Consider the following 26,356-nt stretch of genomic DNA (forward strand, 5'->3'; position numbering starts at 1 on the left):
TCACATTTTGACAACAGCTTTCCCGAAGTTCTCACCTCGCAGCATACCGATGAAAGCTGTGGGAGTGTTTTCAAAGCCTTTGGTCACAGTCTCCCTGTACTTGATTTTACCCTCTCTGACCCATTTCGTCAGCTGGCTGACGCCCTCTTCAAAGCGGTCGTGATACCGCGCATGCGCGCAACCCTCCAGTCGGAGCTGCTGCGCAAGAAATGTGAAGGGCAGGGTGACCAACTTCTGTTGCTCGAGGTCGTTGTACTGAGAGATGGCGCCGATCACGACGATGCGGCCGCGATACCGCATGTTGCTCATGACTGCAGTGCTTATGTCGCCTCCCACGTTGTCGAAGTACACGTCGACACCATCTGGGGCAGCCTGCTTCAGGGCGGTGGACACGTCTGTCTTCTTGTAGTTAAAAGCGTGATGGAAGCCCAGGTCCTCCTTCAGCCATTTCACCTGAAATCAAGAGACATTCGTCATGGGTGTATAAGATGCTCGATCGACTTATTTGCCTAGTTATCTGCAAAGCACAGTCTTATACCATAAAACCAAAAGAACTAATTCTGTCCATTTTCTGAAAACAAACTAGAACACTAGGAAGAGTTCCATGACGCGGTAGCTTATTCTCTGTCCCACTCACGCAGCGGAAAATTCCACTGCGCCACAACGTCACCATTCTAGACTGAGGTGACAAAAACCGTCAGATACCGATATGCGTATATGCAGATGGATACACAAGGGTAATCCCAAAAGTAAGGTATACTATTTTATTTTATAAGTACATAGACCTGTTTATTTCTACAATGGTTTACATCAGTTTACAGCTTGAACATGTAGCTATTTTTCAACTTAATCACCATTTCTGTCGATGCATTTTTGTAGACGCTGTTGTAGTTTTTGCATGCCCATGTCATACCAGGTCGCCGCCATGCTGTTCAGAAAGTTATGAACCTCTTCTTTCACCTCGGCGTCGGAGCTGAATCGGTTTCCGGCCAAATGTTCTTTTAACCTAGTGAACAGGTGATAGTGACTGGGCACCAAGTCAGGACTATAGGATGGCTGGGTGACTATGTTCCACTGAAACTGTTGCAGGAGAGCAAGGGTTTGCCGAGCGATGTGTGGGCGAGCGTTGTCATGGAGAATGTGTACGGCCTTGCTTAACATTCCTCTTCTCCGCTTCTGAAATACCAGTTTGAGTTTTTCCAGTATTTCGCAATACCTGTAAGCGTTAATTGTGGTCCCAGCGATTGAGTTCCGACTACGAGGTGAAAGAAGAGGTTCATAACTTCCTGAACAGCATGGCGGCGAGCGGGTAGACATGGGCATACAAAAACTGCAACAGCGTCTACAAAAATGCATCGACAGAAATGGTGATTATGTCGAAAAATAGCTACATGTTCAAGCTGTAAACAGATGTAAACCATTGTAGAAATAAATAGGTCTATGTACTTTTAAAAGATAGGAGACCTTACTTTTGGAATTATCCTCGTATAACGCATACACAAGGTACAAAAGGGCAAAGCATTGGCAGAGCTGTTATTTTTACTCAGGTGATTCACGTGAAGAAGTTTCCGACCTGATGATGGCCGCACCACGGGAGTTAACAGAATCTGAACGCGGAATGGTAGTTAGAACTAGACGCATGGGACATCCCGTTCGGAAATCAGTAGGGAATTCAATATTCCGAGATCCGCAGTGTCAAGAGTGTGCCGAGAATACCAAATTTGAGGCATTACCTCTCACCTAGATCAATGGAGTGCAGAAGGCCTTCACTTAACAACCCAGAGCAGGGGCGTTTGCGTGGAGTTGTCAGTGCTAACAGATAAGCAACACTGCGTGAAATAACCGCAAAAATCAATGTGTCAAGAGTGTGCTGAGAATACCAGATTTCATGCTCTTCCTCTCACTACGGACAACACTGTGGTCGACGGCCTTTACTTAACGACCGAGAATAGCGCCGCTTGCATATAGCTGTCAGTGCTAACAGACAAAAAACACTGTATGAACTAATGGCAAAATTCAGTGTTGGACGTACGAAGAACGTGACCTTAAGGACTTTGGTGGTAATAGGCTACGGTAGCAGATGACCAACGGAAGTGCCTTTGCTAACAGCACGACTTTGTCTGCAGCGGCTCTCTTGGGCTCGTGACCATATCGGTTAGACCCTAGATGACTGGAAAACCACGGAGTGGTCAGATGAATCCCGATATCAGTTGGCAAGAGCTGATGACAGGGTTAGAGTCTGGCGCAGATTCCACGAAGCCACGGATTCAGGACGTCAAAAAATGCACTGTCCAAACTAATGGTGGCTTTAACTATATGGGATGTGTTTACCGCGATATGGTCTAGTCCAACTGAAACGCTTATTGACTGGAAATTGTTACGTTCGGCTACTTGGAGATCAGTTGCAGTCATTCATGGACTTCAAGTTCCCAAACAACGATGAAATTTTAATGGATAATGTTCCATGTCACAGGGATACAACTGTTCACGATTGGTTTGAAGAACATTCTGGACAGTTCGAGTGAAAGATTTGGCCACACTGATCACCAACAAGAATCCCATCGAACATTTATGGATGGTAATCAAGAGGTCAGTTGGTACAAAAACTCTTGAACAGGCAACACTTTCGTAAATATGGACGGCTATAGAGGCAACAGGGCTCACTATTTCTGCAGGTGATTTTCCAACTACTTGTTGAGTCCATTCAACGGCTTTTTGCTGCACTATGTCGGAAGAAAGGACATGCGACATGATATTAGGAGCTATCCCATGAGATGTGTCACCTCAGCGTATGGTAAGGACTTGCAACGATGCACAGAGGCAAGATTAAGTCCACAACCAGACGTAGCTTCAGAGCAGGTAGAAAGTTCGGTGGAAGTAGAAGATAATTTATAACAGGCGTTGCTTTATCAGCCGTACTGAAAGCAACAGAGACATCATTGAGGAAAATACTGTAAAATGTTTAGTATGTAGGGAAGCAGCCTACTCACGCCGTAATAAATGCACATCAGTCTTTCCATTGTGTGCCAGCCAGTCCGCTGTAACTAGCTCTGACGTCATAAATGTTGCGCAATACTTTAAAAATCAAGTAAATAACCTAAAATGTTTCTAGCATGTCAGGAGTAATACTAAATTAATGTGTGTTGAATATCAGTTCGATAACTTTAGCCATTTTCGAAATTTGGACACAACAGAAAAGAGCTAGAGACTTCAAAATTTATAATTAGATTCCTTTTTCATAAATATTTAATAGAAACAGTGTTCTGTATCTCACAAATTAAGATTTTAATTGAAATTCATGATTTTCTGGTTTTTGTCTTAAAAATTAAGGAAGCAAGATAGATTAAGTAGGCTAATAAATAAGGCTAGGATGTTTATATTTAAGCAGAATGGAGATCCGCTATAACCATAAAGAAGTTTCATTTGAATAACTATAAAACTATAGCGATAGCGTATCTCCAAAGAGCCAGTTCAGAGCTCGTCTACTGCGTGCAGGGTAATTAAATTAATTCTCTCGCCCAAAATATTTAACTTAGCCACGTCAAACTTTTATTATGATTACTTACCTGTGTGCTGAATGCACATTTAAATTAAGAGCTTCATCGGCCATCAGCAAAAGAAGCTATGATTTATTCAATAACTTAATGTGGTGCCTAGCGGCTAATCGGGAGAGCCGATTTGATCAGGCGTTCCCTTAGCCGTCCGCACCGCGGCTTTATATATAAGAACGCTGCACGAGGAAGGAAGGCCCCAGTTCTCTCCAGACGTTGAATAGCATGCCATCTGTGTTGGGAGTCGCGTCGCGTCGGTATCATTGCTACAAACAGCCTCGGACTCCGTATTAAGTTACTCGGGATACGCGTAACCATGACATCATTTTCGAGTGAAGTGTTAATTCTGGGATGACTTCAATTATCGATCTTCAGTTTGCGTATTGTCGTATTTTCACGTGCTGCCACGGGACAAACATTCTACCATTATTTAGCGTGGCGTTTGATGAACCTAATCATCAAATTGTGGCGAGCATTCATTTAAACATTTAATTTGGACATTTATAGTTGCATCAGCGCATTAGACTCTGAACTGCTCTGTTAGTTAGATTGTGTGGATTCTTTTGTTTTCATCTGTGACTTTCAGAATACAGAACGTTTTTTCACGACCGTTTTTGATTATAAATCCCAGACAATCACCTAAATTCATCAGAGCTATAAGCTGTAACTATAAGTGTATTCTCAGATGAAGTGGGCACTAGGAATTCTAATTACAGGCTTCAAGTTTTGCTGTAATCACTTTCTGGTTGCCAATATTGTAGTTAGAGAGCCAGTGTTGAGAACGGCAAACAACAGCATAAACAATAGGAACATTTATATAACAATTAATTCCACCCGCCGCCCCTCATATGGATAATCGGCCGGGAAGTGTTTCAACATTCAAACATTTATGCAACAGTAAACAATCAATTTTCCTACCCTCCGCCCCACATACGGTGCATCGGCCGGGAGCCGGCCGCGGTGGTCTCGCGGTTCTAGGCGCGCAGTCCGGAACCGCGCGACTGCTACGGTCGCAGGTTCGAATCCTGCCTCGGGCATGGATGTGTGTGATGTCCTTAGGTTAGTTAGGTTTAAGTAGTTCTAAGTTCTAGGGGACTGATGACCACAGCTGTTAAGTCCCATAGTGCGCAGAGCCATCGGCCGGGAAATACGACTGACTGAAAGTGAAAGTGATTTTTAAATATTCGTATTCGCGAGTGAAATGCGACACGCAGCTGAGTAATAGAACAGTGAAAGTGTTACGTGTGCATGTGGACGACGCAATTGGATTAATGACGCATCTGGATTGACGGAGCTGGCACTGAGTCCAGTGGCACTGCCGGCATCGCGAGAAGCCAGTTTCGCCGCACCGCAGTCATCCGCCGGAGCAGCCGGAGCCGCGCCTGCAGTTGCGGGCCACGCAAGCACACAACAGCCGTCAGAGTGCCCTGTGCAATTCAGCGAGCTGTGTCGCATCAGTAATCCTGGTACACCACGCCGGCAACGCCATATGTCGTGCAGAAGGAACTAAGTTAAGTGAAAAGCTGTTAAAATTTTTACTAACCTGCACTAAAACACTGTCGGCGATGGAACCGCCAAAAGAAACTGAGGTTAAACTTAAATCAGAACCTATGTCTGTTGAAGGAACTGTAAATCCAGACAACGGTTCAAGTGTAAATATGCATGAAAATAGTAATGTTAAAGTGAAATATGAAGTATTGTCTTCTGACAGTAGTGTGGGAAGGGGCAATGATTCAATAATAAAGACCCCTGTAGTAAAGCAGAAAGTGTTAATTTATTGGATGATAGTTTCTCTGTTGAATTTAAAATGAATCAGTCAACAGAAGTGGTAGAGTTTAAGAAGGAGAAGTTAGATATGACTAATCAATCAGAAGTTTCGTTTAGTTTTGATGATTCTGGTGTTGGAGCTAGTTTTTTGTCTCCTGAGTGTGATAAAAAGCCAGCTAGTGAGCAACCAAAGAAGCTGGGGCTATTGATTTAAATGTTATATTACAAGCAATAGCTGCCAGTAATGCAAAAATGTCAGCCAGTAATGCTAGAATGACAGCTGAATTAAAGTCTGAGATTGTGACCAGCCAAACAAATTTTAATAAACGATTAGAGGTAATGGAAGATACCTTCAAGGCTGGTTGCAATAAGTTGACAGAGGATCTGGACAGCTTGAATTATAAAATTGATTACAATCATGAGGATATTAAGAAAAAGGTTGCTCAACAATTTTCTGAAATGTATAAAACAGTAAAAAAAAAAAATGGTTCAAATGGCTCTGAGCACTATGGGACTCAACTGCTGAGGTCATTAGTACCCTAGAACTTAGAACTAGTTAAACCTAACTAACCTAAGGACATCACAAACATCCATGTCCGAGGCAGGATTCGAACCTGCGACCGTAGTGGTGTTGCGGTTCCAGACTGCAGCGCCTTTAACCGCACGGCCACTTCGGCCGGCAAAACAGTAAAATCCGAAGTTGCTGAGGTTCGCAGAGACTTCCAAATGGAAGATGCGAAGCTGGAGCACAAGTTAACAGAAAAGATCGAGGCGGAATCTGAACTGTGCTCAGATAGGTTTAAAGATGTTAATATAGAAGTAAACATATGTCAAGCAGAAGTAGATGCAATCAAAACTGATACTACTCATATTGTGCAAAGAGTAGATAATGTTGAAATGAGAGTATAAAATATCAGTACTAACATTGCTAACTTAGAGAATAAAGTAGCTTCAGTAACTTCTGGTAATGGTAGTATACAACAAGTTGTAGCTGCAAACGCCGCTTTTATCGGGTGTCGGCAGTTCCTGCAGTTCGATCCAGATAAAAATATCCACCCGCTAGATTTATGGAACGATTTTGAAGATGTGATTCCACCAACTTGGTCTGAACGAGAGAAAATCTCATTTATTAGAAGCCATTTAGCACGTGACGCCATGTGTTGGTCAGCTGATGTTATGTTGAAATGTAAAACAATAGCGGAGTTTAAAACAGCTTTCATTAATGAGTATTGGTCTAGCAATAAGCAAAATGAAGTGTTGAGAGAATTTTGGAGTGGAAAACGTTTCAATGCAGGCAAGGAATCTATTAAAGAGTTTGCTAGGTCATGGATTTCACGTTTGTCACATTTGGCCGAAAAGCTGAAACCTGAAATGATTATACTAGGTCTTGAAGCCAAACTGCCATGGTATTGGCAAACTAGAATTATATCTGCCCCTAGAGACAATCTGGATCATTTCATTGAGTATCTGGAACGTGTAGAACGTGTTGCTGCCAATGAGGAGCAAGCACGTAATAACAGAAATGCTAATAACAATAGTAGTAATTTTAGGAACGAGCAGAATGGCAACGTAAACATCAGAACAGTAGGTGTTCGCCATCCTAAGAGAGGTAGGAAATGGATAAATAATTATCAGAACCAACAATGGCATCAAAATGATAATAATTTTGTTCCAAACAAAATTATGCATGTAAACAACAGTACGGAAAGCAATGCTATGCAGTTAACTATAATGAAAATAAAGGAAACAGTAGTAGGCCGAGGCAGGAAAACTAGTTCCCGTCTATGAGGACACTGGCGCTCACCAGGCGGTTACTTTTCCTAAGCCAGTGGTTACGGGAATTGGTAAGACAGATCAGAATACTCAGACTGAACATGTGGATGAAGAGTCGGTAGCATCCAAGAATACAGCAGAAATATTAAATCACTCACAGTATTTGATAGATACCGTGTTAGAGACGCTTTCGAAGTGGGAAGAGAAAGAGAAGGCGCAGCAGTGTAACGGTAGGGAAGAGCTACAAAATACTGAATTGTCAGGTGAAGAAGCAGAAGAAATTCATGCTTATATTTACGATGAGGATGATGTGCTCTTATCTAAAGTGCCTGTGCAGGAGGTTGATAATGTACTAGTAGATTTAGGACAGGAGATAAGTGAGAATGTAGAGGGTAGCCTGTTGGGGGTCGATGAACCCAGTAGCTGTGACCAGGAGAAGGAACCTGACGATAATGGTGAAAGTGTTTTAGCTGTAACTAGTGTTATGCCCGGTCTGGAGGCGCAGAATCGCTCAGACTACAGTAATTTGGGTCATGTTCAGCAAACTAAGTGTAATGAAGTCGTGTGGTGTTTCGATTTGAAATTAATAGACCGACTGGAAAAGGCAGCTGAAAATGTAATTCAGGAAACCCCTACACACTTTGACCTAAGTGTAATGAAGACAGATGTCGACCACTTTAGTTGGAGACAAATCCAAAAGGAACTATTGGATGAGTTTGAGGAACCACCTGTACAGCCTAGAATAAGCCACCCTATAATAATAGTGAATATGTTTGGTATCAATGTACGTTGTCTCTTAGACAGTGGAAGTGAAGTGAGTGCGATATCTCAGTCCTTCTTTGATGCATTACCTGGTAAAGACAAGCTTACAGCAATGAGGGTATCATGACTAAGAATAATTGGTGCTACTGGCAAGGTGTCAAAAACAGTAAAGCAAGAAGCTTTGCTGCCCTTTAACATTAATGGTAATTTAATTGATCATCCATGTTTAATTGCAAACAATCTCAGTATTGAGGTTTTAATTGGCATAGATTTCTTGTCGAAATATCAGAGTGTTGTTGACTTTGAAAGAAGCCAGTTAAAGATGGTCTTGCCAATAACCGGAGTAATTACAGTACCTTTTAGTGATAAACATATAGTAACTAATGATGAAACTTGGGAGCTGCCTATACGAGTTCTGAAAAATAGGAGGTATTGGGACGAAGGTGTTAATCTTAGTAAAAATAAGCCGAACACAGAAGAAGAAGAAGAAGCAATTATTTTAGACAAAATAGAAGCTAAATTGCAGGAAATCGATAAAATTTCAGCTAATCAGAAGGAAGAAGTGAGACAGGTTTCAAAAGGCATCATAAGGTATTTTCAGATCGACCTGGCGTGGTCAAATGTTATGAATGAACTCTGTAGGGAGGAGGTTGTTCTGTAACCTCTACACAGTGTGGCAGCTGTGCAGTCCCAGCTGTGTGAGATCTTCTTTCCTCTTTAGGTCTCACTCATTCTTCATCTTTCCTATCTACCGTAGTTTCGACTCCTTCTTTGCAATACAAAAATTTTCCGTCATGGTTATCAAGCCATGAGTTCTGTAACCATTCTATCTACCGATTAGTGAAGAAAAATACCTAATGTGACAAACCTAACAGTGACATAAACAATAGAGAAGTATGATGTAATTAAGATGCAAAGGTGTTTGAGTAACAATTGTGCATAGAACCCTGGTAATATAGTAAGTACGAAGTGTTGTTTTATTGGAAATGGTCCCACAAAAATATTTTAAAAAGATATACAAATTCGTGTACAAGCAGGATCTGAAGTGTAGTGAAACCTAGTGTATGCATTAGAGCTAACTAAGAAATAGTAAGAGAGAGTGCTTAGTGTTATGAAAAATATGCAGACAAGTTGTAAGAATAAAGTCACCTTGTGTAGCAAGGAATGGCAGTGTAATAGAATTAAGCAGTGTTTGTGGTTGAGACGTGAAGGACACGTCCCTGAAGTATTTATAAGGTTGGAGCTGGCCGTTATTTGGTGTAGTGTGTGACAGGACACACCTACATGTATTGAGGTTATGAGTTGGAGGCGTGAATGCGACCATAGGTACCCTTATGTTAGATGAGACAGAGCAGCTCATGGTGTCCTACAGGTTTAAGGAATTTAGCATTACGCTCGTCCATAATTACTTAATGCACTTTAGTGGTAGGTCGAGAGAGACTACCTGTGGTTTCAGCGTCTGATCGAGTGGAAATGGATTGCCACGTGAGCAAACTGATCAGCTGCAATACATTATGGATATGAAATAAATGTGCTATCCTGTGCTTTAAATTTTAATGGAGTGAGTATTACTTAAGTACATACACTAGCAACATAATTGAATAACATAATGGCAGACGTGAAACATTATTGATAGCTCAGCATAAATACACTTAAATGAAGTAAGTACGTTATTGCAGATGTGGAACTGACACAGCAGCAGAGGACCAATAAGTGGATTCAGTCGTCAACTAAACGTAGTGTGTTTTGAACACTCAGAACTGTACTATTACCACAAGTTACTCACATGTACAAAGAAGCTGAGAAGACAACTACTAATCAAATATACTCATACTATCTCTAAGAATAAGGTAATCGGAGATGAGTCAGCTAAGTAAATAAAATACAAATGTATCAGAAATGTACCGAGCATTGGTTCAGTGTTCCGGCCCAGAAATAATAAATTCAGATTAAATAGGATTTATGATTGTATGCTTTGAGAATAAATTTTCTCTAGTACGTCACTAACGGCGTTTTAAGCCATTTGTTTACCGATTTTATGACAGTTAAGTAACCACGAGAGTAAAATTGAAAAGTTCTGTTAACTTTGTTCCAGTAACATATTGGAAGATAAAATATATATATCCCCATTTCATTGAGACCCACCCTTAGATATTAAGTGAACAGAGTCTGAGGCACTCTTTTTGTTTGTTCTACAGGACAAACCAGATAATGGCAGCCTGGTAGCTGCGTGAAAATGTGGAGTGACTTGGACACAACTCACAGTGACCCCTCCCCCTTTCCCCATGTAATTTAGAGTGAATGTGAAGGACGCACACCATAGCAACTTCCCCTCCTCTACCCTTGTGAATGGAAGTGTAGGACGCCAGCCAAAGTGGCTACAACCACATGTGTAAAAATGATTTGTAAAATTCTCTTTCAGGTTTAGAAAAGACTGATAAGATATAATCATCTGTTTATGTGTCATGAATTGTGTTAATTTCTTTGAATTGGTGTATGTAAGCATGTATTTAATGTATTTTAGATTTTCATAATTTTACATATTTTTATGTGTTTGTTTGTCTAAGGCAATATGTATGCCAAAGTGTTTCATTGATTTTGCTTAAATTTTGAGGGATAATATTGCGTAAGAGGCAGTGAACATGCCTGTAATTTAAATAATTGAAGTAGGTAATCAGTTTTCTTTTAATATTTCTATATGTTTACATTTCAATTTTGTATTTTCATAGGGAGTTAAGCTGTACTCTTGCTTCCCTTTTTGTAATTAATTTTTTTTTCGTTCATTAACATTCAAAAACAAAAAATTTAAGTAGAGGGTGATGTAGGGAAGCAGCCTACTCACGCCATAATAAATGCACATCAGTCTTTCCATTGTGTGCCAGCCAGTCCGCTGTAACTAGCTCTGACGTCATAAATGTTGCGCAATACTTTAAAAATCAAGTAAATAACCTAAAATGTTTCTAGCATGTCAGGAGTAATACTAAGTTAATATGTGTTGAATATCAGTTCGATAACTTTAGCCATTTTCGAAATTTGGACGTTTTTCTGTAAAAATCATTAGCGCAACAGAAAAGAGCTAGAGACTTCAAAATTTATAATTAGATTCCTTTCTCATAAATATTTAATAGAAACAGTGTTTTGGATCTCACAAATTAAGATTTTAATTGAAATTCATGATTTTCTGGTTTTTGTCTTAAAAATTAAGGAAGCAAGATAGATTAAGTAGGCTAATAAATAAGGCTAGGATGTTTATATTTAAGTAGAATGGAGATCCGCTATAACCATAAAGAAGTGTCATTTGAATAACTATAAAACTATAGCGATAGCGTATCTCCAAAGGGCCAGTTCAGAGCTCGTCTACTGCGTGCAGGGTAATTAAATTAATTCTCTCGCCCAAATTATTTAACTTAGCCACGTCAAACTTTTATTATGATTACTTACCTGTGTGCTGAATGCACATTTAAATTAAGAGCTTCATCGGCCATCAGCAAAAGAAGCTATGATTTATTCAATAACTTAATGTGGTGCCTAGCGGCTAATCGGGAGAGCCGATTTGATCAGGCGTTCCCTTAGCCGTCTGCACCGCGGCTTTATATATAAGAACGCTGCGCGAGGAAGGAAGGCCCCAGTTCTCTCCAGACGTTGAATAGCACGCCATCTGTGTCGGGAGTCGCGTCGCGTCGGTATCATTGCTACAAACAGCCTCGGATGCCGTATTAAGTTACTCGGGATACGCGTAACTATGACATCATTTTCGAGTGAAGTGTTAATTCTGGGATGACTTCAATTATCGATCTTCAGTTTGCGTATTGTCGTATTTTCACGTGCCGCCGCGGGACAAACATTCTACCATTATTTAGCGTGGCGTTTGATGAACCTAATCATCAAATTGTGGCGAGCATTCATTTAAACATTTAATTTGGATATTTATAGTTGCATCAGTGCATTAGACTCTGAACTGCTCTGTTAGTTAGATTGTGTGGATTCTTTTGTTTTCATTTGTGACTTTCAGAATTCAGAACGTTTTTTCACGACCGTTTTTGATTATAAATCCCAGACAATCTCCTAAATTCATCAGAGCTATAAGCTGTAACTATAAGTGTATTCTCAGAGGAAGTGGGCACTAGGAATTCTAATTACAGGCTTCAAGTTTTGCTGTAATCACTTTCTGGTTGCCAATATTGTAATTAGAGAGCCAGTGTTGAGAACGGCAAACAACAGCATAAATAATAGGAACATTTATATAACAACTAATTCCACCCGCCGCCCCTCATATGGTTAATCGTCCAGGAACTGGTTTAACATTCTACAAACCTAACATTTATATAAACAACATAAAATTGACATAATTCCACCCGCCGCCCCGCAAGTACACTTACAACTGTCTACAGCTGTATGTACGTGTATAAGACCATGCCCAACCCTGAGATTGTGATTACTTAGAAAGTGTTGAAACAGGTGAAGGTAAAGTACCCATCCAATTAGAACACAACCTGTCAGCCAGTAAGCATTTGAGCGGGATACAGTAGGCACCCTTTGTCAGAGACGGACAACTGCTCCCGACGTCAGAAGTGTTTAAATAAATTTAAAACGTTGTATGTATGTGAGGATAACGCTCAGATAGAGTGGACTGATACCGTGTTAGGTCTCTGGACTCGTTTTCAGAGGGATGACGACTGAATTCACCGTCGACCATCCACATTTATATTTTCCGTGTTTTCGTAAATGCTTAAGGAAAATTCTGGTACAGTTACTATGAAAGGCTACGGCTGGCTTCCTTCCCCAACCCGTACCTGTCACATATTTTTAATGAAGTCATTGTCAACAAGATGATATGTTGTCAAATCTTCTTTCCTTCCTTCCTGCGATGATGCTCACAAGTGTAAGTTACTTTATTAAATACCAGCAGTGGCACTTATATCGACAGTGCGTGAAAGTACCATCCCAGTGGTTCATGATATAATACATGCCAGTGAGGTGTGTGTAACTAACGTTATATGGGTTTATTTTGATGAGTGGTTACTGCTCTGGTATGTCTAATAAAAGGTCCATGAATTTGCAAAAGCAAATGAACATCTGTATCGAAGTACTGAAACTGGGCCGGTAACCTCGCAATACTACATATATGGCCACCAAAAGCACCGTTTCACACGAAGTCTATCTGCCCAAAATCCGCCCAAGTCGTGGAGAGAGTGTTGATAATCATTGAGGTTTTGTGAGAAGTGTAAAAGGTTGTTTTGCCGTTACTTCCATGTTAATGATTTAGAAAGTTTCAGTAAATATACTTATACAAACCAGTCCCTTCTGTCAATATTCCAAAAAGGCTATTAGAGTCAGCTACAATTTAACAGCCGTTACAGAATTTTCAAACATTGTGAGAGAAGTTAAGTGTAGAGTACTGTGTACTGGACAATGACTGTTGCGGGTCAGTGAAATTAATTACTTGGAAAGCTCATACGTGAAGAATAATGTAAGATTGTGAACTGTACATGATGTTGTCCATCAGAAATTAAGTACTTGAACTATGATTGACATCCAACAAAAGATTCATTTTAATAATTAATATACTTCTTGGGACATATCACTGAGTTCGTTTATTATTTAGACTGTATTGTTGGAAAACTAAGTAATTGTTTCGAAAAGGTAATTTAAAACTGGAAGTTCAACATTGAGAACATCATTGAGACATTATGAATAGCAGTAAACTGGTACTAACAATAATTTGATTGTGTTCTACTTCCAGCTTTAGCGTTGGATGAATCACTAGATTGTCTTCCAGCATTTTTTAACACAGACGTCTACGAAGGAATTATTAATATACGAGGGTTGGAGCTTAACTAGTGGCAACTATTTATTCACAACCGATACAAAAGAGTTACGTGTTTGCAATTGTTACTGTCCCTCAAAGTAGTCACCAGCGTTATGTAGAACCCGTTCCCAAGAATGTGGAAGGCGCAATATACCGTTAGCAGAGTCTGTTCTGTTGATGGTGCGAATGGGGCGATATAAAGTTATGGCGATTCTCGTGTACGACTGTGATGGTGTTATCCTAACGCATTACGTTCCTCCACAGCAGACCATCAATTCACAGTACTACTGTGCGTTTTTGGATCATCACCTGCGACCAGCTTTGCGAAAGAAGCGGCGACACTTTCTGCTCAACCCACCAATCATTTTGCATGATAATGCTCGGGCGCATACAGCGCAAGCTATGGCTGCTCTGTTCGGTCGATGGGACTGGGAAGTACTGTACCATCCACCATACTCCCCGGACGTAGGTCCTTGTGACTTTGATTTGATTCCGAAGATGAAAGAACTGCTTCGTGGCATTCGCTTCAGAACTGTTCCAGAGATTCGACAGGCAGTAGACCGCCCCATTCGCACCGTCAATAGAGCAGGCTCTGCTAACGTTAAACTACGCCTTCCACATCGCTGGCAACGCGTTCTTCACAACACTGGTGACTACTTTGAAGGACAGTAATAGGTGCAAACATGTAATTCTTTTGTATCTGTTGTGAATAAATAGTCGCCACTATTTAAGTTCCAACCCTCGTAAAATCAGAAAAGTTAACCAGGGGATTTTTAAAACTAGAAAGGAATAATAGATTTCAAGATATAAAGTACTGAGGGTTGCATGCCAGGCACAAGAACGACATATTTATTGAGAAAGTGGGTAGTGGTACATGGTCAACCTTTTGTTACAAGGAAGTGACTGTGGAGCTGTAGAAGGAAACATACGAAAAATTTTCTTGAGAGGGTAAAGGCGATAGTGTCCAGTTGACACAGTCATACTTACCTCTTAATTTAGTAGTAGTTCAGTGAGTGATAGGTGGGAAACTCGTACCTTCAAGAATCAAAAAGCGCACTACTCATTATGGGGAACATATTCAAATATGACGCCGCCAACAATGATGATCACAAACTGAGGGCCAAAGAATGTGAAGGCTACACCAGCACCACCCCTAGTACATTCGGTATCAATACTCCCACGGGACCTTAGGATTGTTTTGTATAAAATTCTGCTACATACAGGTTTTTATATGTGACAGTTGTCAGGGGAAACACGGCCAATACACGTACTGATTGTCTAATGCGGAGGGTGGGGGGTGGGGGTTTAAATGGAGCTCTGAAGCTAGATTAGTACATACCATATAGTATTTCTTAATATACATATGCATCATACTCCGTAAGCTACCTAACGGTTTGTGACGGAGGTACTTCTGGTACCACGGGAGATCCGCACTTCTCTGTTCCAATCGCGAATGGCGCTTGGGAAGAATGGTTGTCGGTAAGACTCTGTATTAGTTCTAATTTCTCGAATTTTCTTGTAGTGGTCATTTCGCAAGATGTATGTTGAAGGAAGTAATATTTTGTCTTCCCGAAAAGGCTCTATCGAAGTTTCGATAGTAAGCCTCATCGAGATGCACAACTCCTGTCTTGTAGCGTGTGCCACTGGAGTTTTTTGAGCACGCCTGTAACGTTCTGGCGCCGACTAAACGATCCCGTGACGAAACCCGCCACTCTTCGTGGATGTTCTCTGTCTCTTCTATCAGTCCTACCTGGTGGGGATACCACTACTTACCAACACTACTGAAGAATCGGTCGCTTCGTGGGTGAGTTACATTTCCTCAAGATTATTCCTACAAATCTCAGTGTGGCATCTGCTTCTCCTACTATTTGTTTTATACGGCCATTCCACGTAAGATCAATCTGGATAGTTACTACTAAATATTTTACAATAGACACGGTTCCCAGCAAATCGCCACAATTGCGTAGTTGTACAGTGATCTACATCTTTTCCTATGTATGCGCGATATGTTACATTTATTTACGTTCGTGGTGAACTGCCACAACCCGTACTATTCATTAGTCCTCTGTAGGCCCTTTTGCAAATCTATACTGTTGTCTGGCGTTGCTACTTTCTTGTAGACAACCATATCATCTGAGAACAATCTTAAGCAGCTTCCGATGCCTTTTACTAGATCATTTATAATCATTGTAAGGAGTAACGGCCCTGTCACACTTGCTTGGGGTACTCCGGAAATTATCTTTATATCCATCGGTTTTGTTCCGCTAAGAGCGAAGCGTTGGGCCCTGTGTTGAATCCAGTCGCAAATCTAGTCCGATACTCGGTAAGCTCGTATTTTTTTCACTAAACTGCAGTGCGGGACGGTGTCGATTGCCTTCCTGAGCACCCTTGTCTACAGCGTTAGATCTCGTGGAAGAACAGAGGAAGCCGAGTTTTGCGACATATTTGTTTGCGAAATCCATTTGATTTTTATGGAGGAGATTTTCGTTCTCGAAAAAGGTAATAATTTTTCAGTATACAATATATTCCATAATTCTACAGCACATTGACGTCAACGATGTAGGCCTATAATTATTCGCATCTGTCCTACGACCCTTCTTGAAAACGCTGTACCCCAATCACTAGGCACCCTTCTTCGAGAAACAGCTCCTACAAGGTGAGAAAGTTCTTCCGCATAATCTTCCTGAAGTCTTGTAGGTATCTCATCTGGTCCTGATGCCTTTGCACTAGCAAACGATTGTAGTTTCTTTCCCATTGCGAGATCAGTTTCCTCAGTATTTGCTATTTAGACGTTCGAACGATAGTTGAAAGGAGAGACCATGTTGCAATCTTCCACGGTGAAACATCCGAAAGGTCCTACTTCAGTATGTCGTCCTTTTCTCTGCTGTCTTCCGTTTCGGTGCCAGAAAGGTCACTGAGTGCGTGGAAAGAGGATTTCGAACCTCTTATTGAATTCACATAAGACCAAATCCTAGAGTTTTTATTCATATCGGTTGACCAAATGTTTCTTTCAAAGTCATTGTACTCTTCGCTCATTGATCTCCTTACGCTCATTTTCGCTTCGTTCAGCTTAATTTTGCCAGTTAGGTTTTGACTTCTTTTGAATCTGAGATGAAGATCTCCTTTTTCCCGCAGCAGTTTTCTAGGACCGCTATGAAACCGCGGTAGGTCTTTCCAATCCCTTACGACATTGCTCGGAACACACTTGTCTAAGGCATATTGACCGAAGCTTTTGAATTTTTCCTATTCGTGCTCTAGATTTCCGTCCTCAGCAATGAATATTTGATGCTAACTACTCAGATACTTAGCAACTTGCATCCTGTCGCTCTCGCTAAGCAAAAATATTTTCCTTTTTTCTTAGCATTCCCTGTAAAATTCGTGTTCATAGTTAATATCACAGCTTTATGATTACTGATACCTTCGTCTACGTTAAGTGATTCGATAAGTTCAGTTTCAGGTTTGTTTGTTGCTAGGACGTCTTAGACGTTCACGAGTTGGTTCTCGTATTATCTGCTAGCAGTAATTTTCGGACAAGACATTCAGAATAATGTCACACGAATCCCTGTCTCTGGCACCAGTTTTGATAGCACGACTCTCCCATTCTATACCTGGCAAATGGAATTCATCCCCTATTACAACGGCATGATCAGGAAAATTACTAACGACATTCTATAAATTCTATCTGAACCACTCTATCACTACAGCTCCTGACGCAGGTGGTCTGTAAAAGCACTAGATTACCATTTCAGACCGACCACTGATGCTAAACTTCACCAAGATCAATTCACATTCCGTGATAACGTCGCTAGGTATTGTAGAATTATTTACTAAAATAAAAAAGCTGCCAAATATCCTTAAGATTAATATTACAATTTGAACTTAGGATTTCGGTGGTGCTCACTTCCGATTTCAATGAACTTTCTGTTCCTAATACTATCTGGACAGTATAGTCTTCAATAAGCGATACTAATTCTGGAGCCTTTCATTGGGCGCTCCTGTAGTTTACTAATATCAAATAGAGCGAGTGAGAAGGAAAGGTACATGGTTTGAGGGGTGATAGTATTACAGATTCTGAACAAAAACTTCATATGGACATATCCCATATTCCGAATGGTTTCCGAGGTTGGACACATTTAGTTTCACCTTTGTACGGTTTTCTTGAAAACCATACCCTCGAGCGAAAACGTGTAACAGTACAAAGTTAAATTACATTAAATTTCCTTCAAAAAATATCCTATTCACTTTTTCTCCAGGACTAATAGTTAACGCGAGTATACTGAAAATCTCGCAGGCCAATTTGAGGTAGTTTCCCGACTTGACAGACCACATGTGTTCTTTATCAAAGCGTTCGTCTCAATTGCCTCTGCGCTACTATGGCACGTTGTAAACAGTGACAGTCTTTGAATAATAAAGAAAATAAATAACAATGTGCATTAAATGTGTTCTGCCTTGGGAACCATTCGGAATAGAGCATATGTCCTTATGAAGTATTTTGTTCAGAATCACTAATATTACCATCCCTCTAAGCATGTACCTTACCTCCTGACTCAACATGTATTAACCCTTTCCATATCCGATCAGGAAGGACAAGTATTCTCTGAGATCGTCGTGGCTGATGTAACTTCGATACATGTGCAGGCCACATGTATTTCGCTACTTTAGTAGCCGCATCCCGCGTTTACTGTCTGACTGACCTATGATGGGGAAACTTATACCTCTCCACCTGATAGCGTAGGTGGGGAAATTAGCAGCCGTTACCGTCACAGACACCCACTAGTTTAGACCTTATACTCTGGTGAAACTCCAACTGGTAACAAGAGTACCTTATATCCAAGAGAAGACCATGTGATCGGCCAGTGACTTCTGAAAGAGCTCTAGATCATCACGCAACTGATATATCAGCAACTTGAGCACAAGGGTGTTGCTGCACAACGCTGCCATACGCCCACACCTGCTGCTGGATTAGTGTTCTACCTTCCAGCGTACTAAGGTAACTTTCGTGTATATTTTGGGCCAGGAAAAAGACAATAGTACAGTACCATCGAGAGCATCTGGAAGAACAACAACTAGGACTGCAACGCCACCATATGGCCACACCTGCTGCTGGAATACGTTCTATCTTCCAAGATATTAATTCAAACCATGTGGCCATTAGTTTCAAATGAAAGCAACTAGTGCAGTATCATCAAGAACGTCCTCAAGAACAATCAACAGGACTACCTTTCATAACTGGAGAAAGCCAAGGCTTCTTGATGAGAATATTCCAAAATCAGCCAAACATTCCTCAGCTGTCGCTAGGTGATGGCAGCAAGCCTCGTCGCCAAGAACCGTGCAGAAGAAACGATTCAACCTGACAGAACTCCTGAGGGAAACTTGAACCACGTTAGCAGCACGAATAATCTAGAATCACATAACAATAAGATTATTCAAACGGCATTCGTGTTTCTTCTTGTTTTACTTCTTCTTCTTCTCTCGTTTCCTAAATGTTTGCATAGAGTGTATCTAAGGCGGGGCTTGATTAACAATCAGGTATTCTTCTAGTTGAATGGGGGAAATCGCTCGAAAACAATACATCGTTAATCAATTAGGAACACTCCATTTTGGGCGAGATCGCCTCCCTGTGTCTCCAAAGTGCCACTTTAAAGCTCTCCGCTATCCAGACAGTTGCGACCGGTACCTCTGTTTCAGGATGGGGAATATTATCCTCGCTACTCAACACCTGTATCTATACACAACTAAAGAGCTAAGTAACATATACCTTGGCGTCGGTTCCGGCGAATCCGATGACAGTACAGCCCTTGATGCGCGCTATCTGGCCCACTATGCTGCCGACAGCCCCGGCAGCGCCAGTGACTGCGACCACCTCTCCTGGCTTGGGTTTGCAGATGTCCAGCAGCGGGAAGTAGGCGCTGTTGCCTGGCATACCTAGGACTCCCAGGGACAGCGACAGAGGCAGGTCCCCCAGGTGTGGCACCAACCTGGTCGGCTTTAGGTATAGAGGGGGCTCTGGCCTGCCGGAGCCCACATCGGCCACCGTGCGGTCACGCCACCCCCAGTACGCCACGACGTGCCGCCCCACTGGAAAGCCGGGAGCACGGCTCTCCACGATCCGCGCCACCTGTGGGTAGGCCTCTGCATTACACCATCGCACTGCTGCGCTAACACAAGACAGTTGTGCAAGTAACAAGGTCCTTTGATCTTCCTGGAAATACGTTAGTAAATCTCTCCATGATACTCAGCATCTTTGCTGCAACATCTGGCAGTGTAGTTCTGTTAGCGTCTAAATAACACTGTTGTTCTCGATAAATGAACCTGTGTCAAAATATGCCACAGTTAGGCCTACAATTCTAGATAGTTCATCGCAAATAAGAGAAATCGCGTCTACAGAGATGGTCTCATTGTGAAATTCCCTCCCACTTACACCACTTCCAGTGGGGCAAATCCGACATAATAGCAGTAAGATACAGTTAAATCGCTACCAAATACTCACTGCCTTCACATGCCCGGATGGTTTACTAACGCATCCCAACAATACAATTCTTCCTGTCTCACTGTTACAGCTGATGACAAAATACTACGTCCTACTATCCCATCAGTCCAAAACATTTCAAGACTGGATTCATAAAAAAAAATAAAAAAAAGTTAAGATGGTTGTTTTGTGCCTCAGTTGACATGTATAGCCTCCCAAAGAACGTTCATACACCTATGTGAAATGGTGAGAAAAGTACTTTGGGATGTTGCTCACCTCGCTCTGCACATTGGATTGAATGTCGGTTACATCAAAGCATTGAACCTTGATGTGAATTTATGCACTTTGTCGTTTTGTGATAGATCACCTGTCATGAACTTTTCCAAAAAATGACTGTCCAGGTTTTGCATTTCAGTCATGTCACAGTTGGTGCCACACATTTTTGTTCTTCTCTAAGGATGTAGGTGTGGCTTAGACTCTGTATATACTCTTATCTTCTTCAAAACATTGATGAGAACGTAGGGAACACTTCATTTGGAGCTGTTGCACCACTGCAATTTCTAGCACAATAACATTGGAAACAGGACGTTTGCGCGACCACTACTAAAAGGGGAAAGGGAAGGCAAGTAGGCTTCAAAAATTCGATTTTCAGATTTTAGCATATTTGAAATGCCTGGTCTTTCCTGCGTGAAACAGTTTTGTTTTATACAAATAGGACAATTTTTTCGTGACATGTGATGGTTTTTCTGACTCTCTGCGCAATCTGGCATTCAGATGCCACGCCTTCCTTTTTGCGCCATGCAGACATAATGCACAGCATTAAATTAAATTAAATTAAACCCATATTTATAGACCTTTGTAAAGATACCTTGTTGAAGAAATGTCTTCATGGGAAAACCAAAAATTTAAATAAATGTGTGAACTCTGTCATTTGGAACCGGTTACCGAAAACTGTATTTGTTCAGCTTACAACCCTCAAATTTGGTGTTTATGATGCTATTTTATGCTTCAGTGATGGATTAATTAGAAAACTGGATGTATTGCAATTATTGGGCATAAAATATAGTGGAAATTCTGCATGATCCGTGTTGCAAGTAGATAAAGAGAGAATCCGCAAAGCAGATATTGCTACTTTAAAATGCACAAAAGAAGCCAGACAGAAAAGAAGAGGGACCAAGAGAAGAAAAGAAGATCAGTATGATTCAGATGATGCTCAGTATGGTGGAAGAAAATATTAGTGGTAAGTATTCTCATCAGTGACTATACTAGAATTGCAATATTAAACATTAAATGGATTTTTCTCAAAACTACATTTTTTCTACTTTCAGATACCATTATTTGATAAACTAATGGGACTAGAAACATGAAATTTGGTCAATTTGTACTGCAGATGGTAATAAGTCATGACAAGTAAAGTGAGAACCACCAAACAATCAGAAACTGTTTTATAATAATTAATGTACAAAAATAGTTAAATTTTACTACTGAAAGAATAAAAAAATTTTTTCTTCAAGAGCATGAGGTATTATGTTAATTTTACTTGTATATTGAGGCATATATGTTATTTATATGCAGTAAGAATTTCATTGTTTTATCACTTATAGTTCTTTTGAAAAGTGCACCTAATCAATGGGTATAATAGCATCGGCAGAATAGGGATAAAAACTGCCTTCCATCTCCCCTTAACATTGCTTGCACACAGCTGACTGGTCCAGTGCACATCTGTTGTTTACAGTTGTTAGTTGGATTTGCGGACGTAATTACTGCGCTGACATCACTCGTACGCCAACAACAAAACCAGGTTCGGAAGTTTTTGGACTAATAGTGTACACACTTTTCAGATTCCCACTGCACTACACTCTTATCCAGGTGCTCATTCGGTATTTTACCACAACAGAGCCGTCACGCGGCACGCCTACTTCGTCGGTAACTCTTTATGGCATTCTGCTCGAATGTACAAACTCCGCCGACATGTTCTTCAATCAGTTAAATCTGTCTGACGGCATTTTTTGTAGCAGACGACTTATCCTCTATTAGAATGAACGACACCCTCTACTAATTCTTCCATACAACTACAGATATGCCTAAGACTAATTTTTCCTTTTAAACTGTCCCTACTTAGGACCACTGACCGTACAAATTTAATGATGTACTATTACGTATGAGTGAAGACCATTCAGTGAAGCTACCAAATCATGCAATCATACAGCCTTTGTTAGCTACAGGGTGACAGTTATTGAACTATATGAAATAAAATCGCTATAACTTCTGCGCGGTTTGCGTTAGGACGTTTAAACGGCGCGGTCGGCCACAGGGTGTGATGAGGATTAGTATAAGCATGCCCACACGCCTTGTTGTTGCCCACCAGCTTCATTTCGTCAATAAGCAAAATTGGCGCGCTTCGGGGTCTGAAAAGCTACATTCTCGAGTCGAGAAGTCTCTTCACCCTCAACGGGTGACTGTGTGGTGTGCAATGTACAGCCACGGAATAATCGGTGCGATATCCCTTGATGGCACGGTGACTACGCAACGGCTTTGGAAGACGATTTCATCCCCATTATCCAAAGTGACCCTGATTTCGATAAAATGTGGTTCATGCGAGACGGAGCTCGACCCCATCGAAGCAGCAGAGTGTTTGATGTCCTGGAGGAGCACATTGGGGATCGCATTCTGGCTCTGGGGTACCCACAGGCTACTGGCATGGTCCTCAATTGGTCGCCATATTATACGGGTATGAAAACATGCGACTCGTTTTTGTATATTAAAGACAAGACGTACAGCAATAACCCCAAAGCCATATCTGAGCTTAAAACAGCCATTCCGGAGGTCATCGACAGCATCGATGTTCCGACGCTTCAGCGGTTCTTGCAGAATTTCGCTATTCGTCTGCGCCACATCACCGCCAATGATGGCGGGCATAGCGAACATGTCATAACCTAAATTCGAATGTCTGTAGTGACGTTTACAATAATAAAGTGTGTGCACGCCGTTGTTTGTAACTAATTTATGTTTTTTTTTCATATAGTTAAATAATTGTCACCCTGAATGTTATAAAATCAACCCAGCATACAGCAGTGTCTGATTTTGAAGTTAAGAGAAAATAAGAGGGAGAGAGAGAGAGAGAGAGAGAGAGAGAGAGAGAGAGAGAGAGAGAGAGAGAGAGAGAGAGAGGGAGAGGGACAAATAAGATGTTTTGTATGTGTTGTTGTTGGTATTTTTCTTGTCATTACGTGCATTTGAGTTTTCCCAGTTCGACGATGACGGCACAGAAAGTGACATGGCTTCACATACTGTATCGACACTGTGAGCTGCAATGTTACTTGCTTCATTCATAAGTCAGATGGCCTCAACTGAAATCGGAAGGACTGGTATGGCTACCATCATGCTGTTATGACAGCTGTCACAGGAACTAGGTCGTCCGAATAGAGAACACAAATATCGGACCCGAAACTGGATGTTATCCAAAAACAAAATATGGGTACTGAATACACTGTTCACGAAGAAAATTCATTCGTTATCGTGCACGAAATTTTGAGCAATCTTGCTTCGTGCAAAACTAGGAAAACAGAGCTTCATTTATTAATTCTATCTTTTAGTACAATGTGATATAAACATTTGGCATTTAAAATTTTATGTAGCTATAATAAGAGCTGATGGCAAGTCGGAGCTGTTGTGGCTCTAGCCTACAGATATATCTCTCGTGACTTCAATTTTCTAACCTGTAAGAGCACTTATTTTTTATCGTGTCGGCACCAAAATTTGAACCAGTTAGCAGTAGTATATGATACACTTGATCCACTATTTGAACTAAGTGGTTGGATAACGACAAGTGTCTTAGTTATTAATTATCTAATCAATTGTTTATCTACACTGAAATTATCAAACACACATCCCTCCCCCCCTCCCCCCCCCCCCCACACACACACACACACAAACAGACACACAGACACACACACACACAGTCAACACAAAACATTAATCTGAAACACATTATGTGTTCACAACGGCAAAACACATCATAGAACTACCAACAAATTTCTAAATATTGGTAGGGAGTATAATGCTCTTGTTAACGTACATTCTGATAGTTACTGCCGCGATTGCTGGGCCGTACCATACTATGTGAAAAGCTCACATTATTATGCATTAGCTGTGAACGAAGTGACAATAAATCAAATGTTTATCTAAATCTCAAATTACCTCACTTGTTGTTTGATAATTTGCTAATTATCATAAAAACTCGGGAGTGATACGACAATTTCTGATAGTGTAATCAGCTGTACATACACTGATAAGCTAAAACATTATGACCACTTCTCAGCTCGACGCTGCATGCTGCCTGGTGGCATTGAGGACACGTGACGCGGCAACAAAAGTATGTAACCGGTGCAGACGCAGACAAATGATCACCCTAGTGGAGATATGGGGTGCAAATAGGGAAATCCATTGAGATAAACTACTTTGACAAAGGACAGATTATTATTAAGCAGAGCCTGTGAACTAATACCAGAAAACGGAGAAGTTGGTCGAATTTGACGTGCTACCTTCGTGAGAAGCTACGCAAAGAGGTGGAAGGATAGTGAAACTACCACTAGGAGCTAAATGGTTGGATGTCCACGACTCTTCACAGAACGTGGGGCTCGGAGGCATGTTTGCACTGTAAAGTAGGATACATGGTGATGTGTGATATTTCTTCGAAAGAGCACACAGCTGGTGCATCCGCAAGTGTTTCGGAGCGTACCGTTCATCGTACACTGTAGAACATGGAGGTTCACAGCAGACCACCCGCACGTGTTCATATGTTGACCCTACGACATAGTCAATTGAGATAGGAGTGGGCATGGGACTATCGGGATTCGGCCGTCACGCGTCGGCTCTTCGGGTAAATTACATCTTTGCTACACTTGGTCGATGGTCGTCTTCATAAACGCCGTCATCGAGGTGACCGGCAGCTCAAAACGTGCAGCGCTCCACGGACGCAGTCTGATGGGAGCATTATTATACATGGGTGACATTCTCCTGCTCTCACATAGGGCCTGTGGTAGTAATCGAAGGCAAGCTGACGGCTGCAGACCACCAGCATAGCCCACAACCGTGCTCCTGTTGTTTGCGTAGCATTATAGTGAACTGACGTTGATGTCTCGACGACCAAATTCGCCTGATGTAAATGTTATGGAACTCAGCTGGGCCTCTATCAGGCGCCGCCAATGCAAATGAGAGGCCCGTTATTTATGCGAATTAGATGACCTGTGCGTAGACATCTAATGCCACATATCTTCACAAATCCAACAAGAAACAGCGGCATCCCCGATACACAGAATCAGTGATGTAATTTGTTTCAAAACTGACGAAACACACTGTTAAGCAGGTGGCCATAATATTTTGGTTCATTCGTGCATAGTTGTGGATGAAAAACAGACCGCTTCAAATTGTGTCCAAATCAATTCTCAATAAACCAATCTCTCACGCGTTTCTTGTTACACTCAGTCCAAACACAGATTGAAATTATTTCGAAATTCAATCGCCATGTAGCAGGTAAATAAATAAATGTCGTGTGGCAAGGGCCTCCCGTCGGACAGACCGTTCGCCGGGTGCAGGTCTTTCGATTTGACGCGACTTCGGCGACTTGCGCGTCGATGAAGATGAAATGATGGTGATTAGGACAACACAACACCCAGTCCGTGAGCGGAGAAAATCTGCGACCAATCCGGGAATCGAACCTGAGCCCTTAGAATTGACATACTGTCGTGCTGACCACTCAGCTACCGGAGGCGGACACGTAGCAGGTGAACAACTGTTATCAGTGGTTTGGGAAGGCTAATGGCGTCAGAAAGATAAAATAACATTTAACTCATAATGACGTGTCAAAAAATGACGTCGCTGGAGAGCGACGAGCGAAAGTTTACGCTTTCCTCGCGAAACATAGGTGACGTCACTGGAATGATGCCACTGGCGTTGCATGTGAGTGCCCAGGGTAACCGTCTGGATCAGATTAGAAACGGCAGGAAGTGAGAGATACTTTACCTGAGCGCCGTAGAAGGTGTCTCCCACTTTGTGCATAGCTGTGTGAACCTTCTGGAAGGGGTCGACACTGAAGTAGACTGCCTCGCCTAAGATCTGTCCTTCCTTGACGGGCGGCAGGTCCTCCTCCTCGATGCGGAAGTCCTCGGCTCGAGGCGACCCTTGGAAGTGTCGGACGAGTACGATTTTGCGTGCCTTCACCAT

At 41.6% G+C, this 26,356-nt stretch overlaps 1 protein-coding gene across 1 annotated transcript; it reads right to left on the minus strand.

Annotated features, from left to right (window-relative positions):
- LOC126417115 (prostaglandin reductase 1-like) lies at positions 1 to 26,356 on the minus strand. Its single transcript, XM_050085010.1, has 3 exons — positions 26,156 to 26,356; positions 19,421 to 19,864; positions 1 to 453 (listed from the first exon to the last, which is right to left on the minus strand). Exons 1-3 carry the CDS (start codon positions 26,354 to 26,356, stop codon positions 1 to 3), a joined length of 1,098 nt encoding a protein of 365 aa, XP_049940967.1.

Source organism: Schistocerca serialis, chromosome 8 (assembly GCF_023864345.2).
Source record: "Schistocerca serialis cubense isolate TAMUIC-IGC-003099 chromosome 8, iqSchSeri2.2, whole genome shotgun sequence".
NCBI classification, from domain to species: Eukaryota; Metazoa; Arthropoda; class Insecta; order Orthoptera; family Acrididae; genus Schistocerca; species Schistocerca serialis.